Below are 8,588 nucleotides of genomic sequence, written 5' to 3' on the forward strand. Positions count from 1 at the left end.
TTATAAAATAAATAAGTCTTTAAAAAATAAAAAAAGAAAGATAACCAGGAAGTTAGCCACAGTGGAGCGCATCCATAATCCCTGTACTTGGGAGGGGGATGCCACATCTATGGAAGACAACCTAGATTAGACCGGGGTATGTTGTCAAAAAACAAAAAAAAAAAAAAAAAAAAAAAAAAAAAAGGAAGAAGAGAACTATTCTGGGAAAACCCTTTTGGGGACATTCAGAAAGAAGCTAAAATTCTGGGGAGAGGGAAGTGCTCTAGTGCATGGGGTGTAAGAAGAGGGATGAGCCCCAGTGATGTTCCGGGAAGGGGTAGGGTGTGCCGGGGAAAACAGCCACAGCACCCCTCAGAAAGGCCCCGGAGCCACAGCCACTCAAGCAAGGTCTCCGTCTCCAACAGCACAACCCCCACGGTCAACAGGAAGTCAAGGTGTCTCTGCAGAGTGGAGCAGTCACACGACTTCACAGAAGGAGGCACCCTGAGGGGGCTACTGAGGCCGAAAAGGCCAATTTCAGTTTTAGGGAAGGAAGAAGGGGGAGGGCTGGGGGCACCCAGAATGGGAGACTCACGAGTGAAACTCTGGTGGCCAGAGGAGTCCTGATCAGGCTGGGGTGCCTGACCACCCGGTCCCTCCACATCAGAGTTCCAGACAGGGGAGGCAGAAGAGGCGGGGAAAGAGGAGCGAGATAGCCGAGATAGCCGGCCAGAGAACGAGGAGGAGTTGGAGTCGTCCTCTTCCAGCTGGTCGAACTTCCTCTTCAGTAGCCCAGTCATGGTGGGATGTAGGGGGTTCCAACAGCGGAGGGCAGACGGCCTGGGATGAAGATAATGGAACTGTTAAGTGATAGGCTCCCCGCCTAGCCATGTTTCCCCTATCCCCTGCTTACCTTCCACAGTGTCTCCCAGACTCTGAGCCCTCCAGCCCAATAGGGTCCCCAGTCCCAAACAACACAGTACCTCTTCCCTCAAATGAGTCTTAACACGCAAATCCAAATCCCGGAGACTTTGGCCTCCCGAGACCTGGCCGCTGATAACAAGCCTTCTCTGGAAAACAGCCAGGTACCTTCCCATTGCCACCTACACATTCATACACGCACGCACCTATACACATGCACATACATACACCAGACACACACGGGCCGGCAGGCAGACAGACCAACAGATGGACTGACAGAACTAGCCTGGCTCATCGTCACAGGAATCCTGGAGGCTGACTCACAGGCACTCGGGTCTTTGTGCACTTGCCTATGCGGGGTCTTCCGCAATCTCCAGAGCTCCCCCCCCCCACCCCCCAAGGGCGGCACTCCTCTCCCACCACACAGGCCCACCGCCTTGCCCACTGACAGCTTCAGGTCAGCTCCTGGGCCAGGCTGAACAGGAGCTCTGAGAATGGGCACTGGTTTTGATGTTGGCTGGATTCCCAGCAGAAGCACTTTCCCAAGCCCCTCCCCTCCCTGGGATGGAGCTTAGATTTTCCCTCAGAAACCCCCATGCCACAGGAGAAAAGTCCCCTGCTCTAGGCTGGACTGTGGCAGGAGACTTCACTTTGATCTTCAATTCACCTTCAACCGCTCACCCCTATGGTTAAATCTCCTTAAAACAAACAAACCTCTAAGAGTGAAACTGACCAGGAAACCTGCTCTCCCGTTCCCTTGCTCCTTTGTAGCTTCTCTGGACCCTGGTAGGATGCAATCACTCACCAGTCAGGCTGGAGGGGTTAAAGCTCTTTCCCTGACCCCCAGTACTCAGACAAGTGACAGTCCTTCCAGGATCTAGGGTTCAAGGATGGTGGCTGAGTGCAGCTACCTGCTGTGTGGCTGTCTTGAGTCTGTGGTACTCACTCCTTCAGGGTTGAATGCCCACAGCTGGGGACTCCTCCCCCACCACCATGACAGGAAGTGAAAGAGGCAGGAAAACTAAGCTGAAAGCTGTCTGGGTCTCCTTCACCAAGGTGTCCTGTGGTCCCTTCTCCTAGCCTATACCAGCAGGTCCCTAAATCCGAGGGCACCAGCTGTCAACTCACTGGATAAAAAAGTACTCAAGGGAGGACAACCATCTCCTCCAGGCAGGCATGGGAGAGACTTAAGAAAATCTTACTGTCAGGTCAAGCCCTCACCCCAGGCCCGGGGACAGAGGACACGCAGGTGTTTCCGGGGCAGTTTCTCGGGCTAGGTTACCCAGCTTCCCAGAGTCAAACCACAAGCACAAACAGACCAGTTAACCTGTAGACTCTCCCAGGAGATGAGGGTGTTTGGTCGTGAGCCAGGCATCATACACAAGTGCACACGCATCCTTACCACAGACACACTCATACACACAGGTTGACAGGTAGCCCCTAAACATCCTGCGACCACCACAGCCTAATGCATGGGGGGAGAAGGGAGGAAAAAACTACCTCCCTCTCTAATTCCAGTTGTTTCCTGTGAGACAAAAGGCACAAGTCCGAGACCCCCAAACCAAGCAAGGACCCACTTATCCTGGAAATACACAATTTCACAGGCCCCAAATTGAACCTCTCTGTTCCCTCCCCACGCCATCTGTTCCTCTTCCTGTGTTCCCTGTCTTAGTAACTGCTGCCACCCACCCAGTTGCTCAAGCCAGAAACCTGCAGCCTGCAGCCACCCTCAGCTTCTCCCTCCCCTCTTCTTGCACCCACACCCAGGCAGCCGCAGTCCTGGAAGTTCACCTACGGGCTAGGCACACACTTGGGAGATATTCCAGAGGCCAAAATCAGCTGCCTGATTTGGACCTTGCCTTGGCTATTGGCTGGGTGATCCTGGGCAGGTCCCTCAACATCACTGTCTCCAATTGTCTGAAGGCCCCAGAAGGCCAGTCAGGGTGGTGCACACTTGATATCTATCCTAGTACTCGGGAGGTACAGGAGAATCAAGAGTTCAAGATCAGCCTCAGCTATGGGAGACATCGTCTCAAAGGAAATACACATTAGAACCTCACATGGCTGGGCAGAATACAGGAATCGACTCATGTCAAGCCCTCTGTCAGTGAATCGTGTGCTCAGTGAGTGTGCAAATAATAGTAAGCCCGAGGACTTCTGAGTGGAGACACAGGAACTTACTCGACAGAAAATGCAAATGGAGATTGACAAAGGGGAAAACCAATTAGAGGGCACTGTACCTGCCTTCTCCACAGCCAGGCTAGAGGACGGGACAGTCTTTCAGGAGGGTGTGTGTGAGACCAGGGGACAGTTTAAGGGGATTTCGGGGGGGGGGGATGATGGTTAGAGGTTGGCCTGGGTAGGTCTGCAGAGGTGTTAAATGCTTCACAATTCCTCCACTGCAGGAGTGACATTCCTATACTGTATTCCTGTTCTATGTAGGTCACCTGATGGTGGAGCACCCTGAAGGGCTCCTGCAAAGCCCTGAGGTGGCTTCTCGGCACACACACACACACACACACACACACACACACACACACACACGGCACACACACCGAGCTTATCACCTGTTCTGTGTCTGCCCCCACCTGCTACCTACCATCTAGTCTCTTCTGAGCCACCCTATACCCCACAGCCAAATGACAGAAAGAAAACACCATGCTGAGCGCCACTGTTTGCACAGTCCCCATGCTGAGCACTACTGTTTACAGTCCCCATGCTGAGCACCACTGTTTGCACAGTCCCCATGCTAAGCACCACTGTTTGCAATCCCCATGCTGAACACCACTGTTTACAGTCCCCATACTGAGCACCACGGTTTGCAGTTCCCCACAAGGCCATGTCCCTGCTATGCTCCCTGGAACAACTCATCTAGACTTACACCCTTCCTGAAGTCATTTCTGAGTTGAGTATCAAAGCTCATGTTTATCCAATCTCAAATGAGGCAAGAGAATTGCCTGGAGTTTAAGCCAACCTGATTTACAGAGAAAACCCTTCTCCAAAAAGTTATTTCCAAAAGGACATCACCCCCCCCCACACACACACACTTCTGCCTTTTTGGGGTACTGCTATGGACAGAACACTTTCCATAAAAAAATAGTCCCAAATCAAAGATTAACCTCCGATGTCATGACCTTGGAGGCAAGTGCTTTAGGAATTAATAGATCTTGATTGAGAGAGTCTGTGTAGCCCTTGATGGCCTCCATCCTGATCCTCCAGTGTTCGTTCACCTCCCACGTGCTGGGATGACAGACATTTGCCTCACAGATATGTGCCAGGGACATAGGTCAGCTGTCTGGCAAGCACTGAAACCCTGGGTCAACTCTTTAGGAGTTATAAGTGACCACAGTGTACCGGGCCTCTCCTCATACAAGGCTTGGCGATAGGCTACTTCTGCATAGCCATAAGCCTGGGAGAGAGGCCCAGGAGAGTGGGCAGGCAGAACTGTGGCACAGACAGTGCTTTAGCCCAGGGGTCTTAGTTTTCCTGGCCCTGAAAGCTAATCTAAGGAGGAGACATGCCCATCCCCCAGCCAGGGTCAGAGCTGGCTGCGCCAAGAACAGTGGTCAAAGGTGGCCTTGAGGACAGGGTGGGGAGGGGAAGGGGACATGCTCCCATGAATGCAAGTGTGAGGTGGCATCTCAGAGGCTCCGGGTTCCCAAGAGTAAACAGATGTCAGGGGGGTAGGTGTGGACTGGACAGAGATCCACAGTGGAGTGTACCCAAGATAAGAACTAAGGCTGAAGAGCGTTAACATTCAAAGCTGCAGGCAGAGTTCTGGAAAGGCCAGGCTGTTTCAGGCTGAGTGCTGGAGCCCTGGCTGGGTCTGAGGAGAGGGAGGGGAGGGAGGGAGGGGTGCCACCTGGGATCCAGAGGCTGAAAGAAGGCAGAGACAGAAAGACTGCACAGCAGAGGAGGCCAAGTCAGAAAACGGAATGAAAGATAGCTGAAGAGCCCAAGAAAAGTGCCAGACAGTGAGTCAGGGGGTGGGGGTAGGGCTGCAGCAGCTACTCAGGAATCAAGATCCTGTTCCCAGGGTGAACACAGTCCTGTCCTAGGGTCCTGGAGGAAGGAAAAGCCATTCCCAGGAGCTGGCTCAGACAGAAACACCACACCCCCTGAGGAGCCCCAGAGGCAGGCCCCGGAATCAAAGAGAACGGGGCTCCTTCCGGGATGGTAGTAGAATCTGGGGCCGCCCCCTTCCTGCCACCACACACAGGCGCTGACAGCCCAGAGAATGGAATGTCACCCCAGTCTAGTGACCACAGCTATCTAATACATTTAACCAGCGAAGGCTATTCCTATTCCACCCAGGCACAAGGGGCGGCTATGGGAAGCCTCAGCCCGCCAGTGTGCTACAGTCCCCAGCCCCCCTGGTTGCCTCGATCCCCTTTCCAGGAATCTCAAGAATGTGTCCTTTGACCTCAGAACCCCAGGTCTTGATCAGTCATGCCCCCACCTCCAACACCTAGGGTCACAGGACCCCAGACCCTCCTGAAGGGCTTCCTGGGATGCAGAAAATCACCTCCAAGCAGTTCTGGACCTCACGGAGACAAAGTGCTGGGCAGTTCAAGACACAGCAGACAGGAAGCACTGACGTACCCCTCCCCCACCCGCGCCTCCGAAAGTGATGGGGGGAGGGGACAGTTCCTTCGATTCAGCCTCCAGGGCCCTGCCCTGGGTAAATGCCAAATGTTTGCTGGCTGTATGAAATACTTAGTTCTACCCAGGGAAAACTGCACTTGACAGTCACCCCTTCCTCCACCTTAAGCCAGTTTTCCACATTCATTCATTCATTCATTCATCAATCAAATCCTGGCTAAGCTTCCAAAAGGCCAAACACTATGGCAGACATTGGGCACACAGGTAAACACCTCTCAAGTCGGAGTTATACAGGAGATAGGCAAGAAGGGTAGAACTGGGGACTAGGCAGGCTCCTCTGAAGGAGGGACATTGGCAGAGTTCCAGATAGGGGGTCACACTGCATGGTACAGGGGCTGGAGCAAGGACAGCCAGCGCGCCTTCTGGTGGCCACGCAACTAAGAGGGCCTGTGCTAGCCCGAGGGCACAGGAAGCCACCCAAGTGTGTAAGTAAGGACTGACAATTCTAGATTTGCATGGTTGAAAGATGGCTCAGCGCCTGAGCCAGAGAAGGTGTGACCCGTAGGACACACAGGGTAGGGCCGGGTGAACTGACAGGACAAGCGCAAAGGAGAAAAGGGGGTGGATTTGGTGACAGCCAGGGAGATGTGGGCGGGGCTGTCAAAGATTTGGGGGCAGGGAGTATTGACTTACTCTCTGCAGAAGGCTGAGCCTTCGGTCCGGAGGTGTTGGGTGGGTAGAGAGGAGGGGATTCTCTGTTGTCAGGTAGGTGGGCTACATCTGGGAGTGACTGTCTAGGCAACCCGAGTGACTGTGTGGCCGTTGCTGTGGTGTAGGCTTTTCTACACAGTACATGAAGGCGAAAGGACCTCCGGGAAGGGGAAACTGAGGAAGGAGAGTAAATGCGTGCAGAAGAGGGAGTAGAGGTGCATGGGAGAGAGCCTACGTGTGCCCGCGGGTGGTCGGTGTAGCTGCACCCCGTGACTCACGGCAGTGGCCTCTGAGTGTGACGGTGACAGGTGAACATACGACACAATCCTTCTCCCCCTCCCTCCCTCCCGGGGTCCGTGACTCACCAAGCCTCACTCATTCCTCACTCATCCCTCCAAACCCTCCCTGACCCCCGCCTGCCGGGGGCGCCCGGCACACGCCGCAGCTCCGGCACCCTCCCCCTAGGGAGCCCGAGGAGGAAGACGACCAATGTCACCTGCCCCGGCCACGCGAGTAACTTCTGAAAAGTTCTCAGGCAACTAGGTCAAAAGGAAACTCACCCGCGGGCACGCGCGCCCCGTCCCACTGCCACCTGCGCCCGGCTTTGGGGCGCCTGGACATCTAGGGTAACCACAGCGAGGCGGGGGAGGGGAAGCCTGCCCCCACCCCGCCACCTCCCAGCCGTGGGCTCCCACCCCGGGCGCGAGATCTTCAGCCGGGCTGGGAGGCCGGATCCCGGCGTCCCCTCCGGAGGACCCAAGGGAGACCAGCGGGGAGCTGGAGTGACAGCAGCGCCACTCACCCGAGACGCCCCCTGCCCCAATTCCCAGCCCGCCGCGTTCAGGATCCCTGGCACTCACCTAAGCTAGCAGCGCTCTCCCAGTTCACCGAAGCCACTCGTGTGCCGGCCCCAGGGTCGCAGCGCGCGCAGCGACCCGCAGTGCGCTCCGCCGGGCGGCCGTCGGTGCAGCCGGCCCAGGTCTGCGCGTCCGGCGGCGGCGGGAGAGACTGGCTCAGCCCCGGCCCCGCCCGCGACTCCGCCCTCCTCGTCAGTGGAAAACTCCGGGGCTCACGGCGCTGACGCACGCCGGGCCTCCCGCCAGGCCGCCCCGCAGCCCGCAGCCTTCGGCCCCGCCCCGGAGGCCCCGCCCCCTCCCCCGCCTCGAGCCTCCCCGCGGACTGTGACCCGGCCGCGGCGCCGCTGCTCCGTGCTCGGCTCCTACGATCGCGGAGCCGAGCTTCGTTCAGAGCCGGGTCCTAGAGATGCCCGCCTCTCCACGCCGAGCAGTCCCGAGCTGCAGACTGGGTAGACTGAGGCTGCTAGCGATGGAAGCTCCTCCCCTGCCTCCACCCGCCCAGGGCAGATTATTATCAATTCAATCTGAGGACCCTTTCCCGGCTCTCTCACCCTACCTCTCTTTCCCAGATACCGCAGAAAGTTAGCCCAGACTGGAGACCAGCCAGGAATGAGGCGAGAAGAAAAGGTCACCCTAGGGCCTGGCCTTCACCTCTGCCCTCGGGCCAGAGCCCTTACTCCCGAACAATACCTAAAGTAGAGATTGCTGGAACCAGCTTCCCCACCCCCATCTCTCCTTTTTTTTTCTTTAAAAAAAAAAAAAAAAGAATCTGGTTTCTCCTAGTCCGGACCCTGGCTACTTACAGCGGCCTGCTGCCTCCTCTGCTCCCGCCAAGACCTTCCCTAGGCTCGCAGCCAACTCCCTGTACTACTAGGCAGAAGAAAGTGTGTTCTAGCAGTCAACTTCTCTCTCGGGAGCCCACCCGAGTCCTCGGCAGCCCACGGCAGGGCCAGTTCGACCCATTACCTAGAGCACTTTTCTCTCCCGTTCTGACTGCACCGCTTGGATCGTTTCCCCCTCTCTCTGCTCACCTGAGGGAATCCCAACAACGCCTAGGATGGCTCAGCAAGTACTGCCTCCTCCTCCTGGAAGCCTTCGTGGAAGCTCGACCCTCCCCCTCCCAGCCCCGCTCCCGCTGCATTCTGGGTTCTTCTGACTGTCCTGGATGAATGCTGTCAGTGGCTAGTCCAACCCTCAGGATTCCATTCTCCCCTCCCCCGGGTGCAGTAGGGAGGTGACCTTCTGTCCTGCCTAAATGGCACCGAAGGTGAGGACGACGGGCCCTTTCTTCGGTCTTCAGTCCAGGATGTACATGTGTACACTGGACAAGCAGAGTGGGGGTGGGGGAGTCAGCCTGCCCTTTATCTGTGGTAATCTGGGGTCTGGAGGCCAGACAAGATCCTCAACACACAGCTTTGGTACACAGAAGCTGCTGGGTGGCTGAGTCTGCTCAGGAAGTAGTCTACAGGGCTAGCTGAAGATGCATGTAGCTCAATGGTGGGGCACTTGCTTGGCATG

At 56.1% G+C, this 8,588-nt stretch overlaps 1 protein-coding gene across 2 annotated transcripts in view; it reads right to left on the reverse strand.

Annotated features, from left to right (window-relative positions):
• The window catches only part of Csrnp1 (cysteine and serine rich nuclear protein 1), a 14,316-nt gene extending 6,147 nt beyond the window's left edge, over positions 1-8,169 (reverse strand). Inside the window, exons 1-2 of one of the 2 annotated variants that reach the window (XM_029542734.1) lie at positions 8,102-8,169; positions 575-819 (exon numbers count right to left, since the gene is read on the reverse strand). In XM_029542734.1, the coding sequence (XP_029398594.1) occupies positions 575-779 (205 nt within the window). In that variant the 5' untranslated portion in view covers positions 780-819; positions 8,102-8,169. Of the gene's footprint in view, positions 1-574; positions 820-7,073; positions 7,169-8,101 lie in introns of those variants that run through there. The other variant, XM_021207915.2, reaches the window with a different exon arrangement.
• Positions 8,170-8,588: the final 419 nt, after the last annotated feature.

Source organism: Mus pahari, chromosome 10 (assembly GCF_900095145.1).
Source record: "Mus pahari chromosome 10, PAHARI_EIJ_v1.1, whole genome shotgun sequence".
In the NCBI taxonomy this organism is placed as follows: domain Eukaryota; kingdom Metazoa; phylum Chordata; class Mammalia; order Rodentia; family Muridae; genus Mus; species Mus pahari.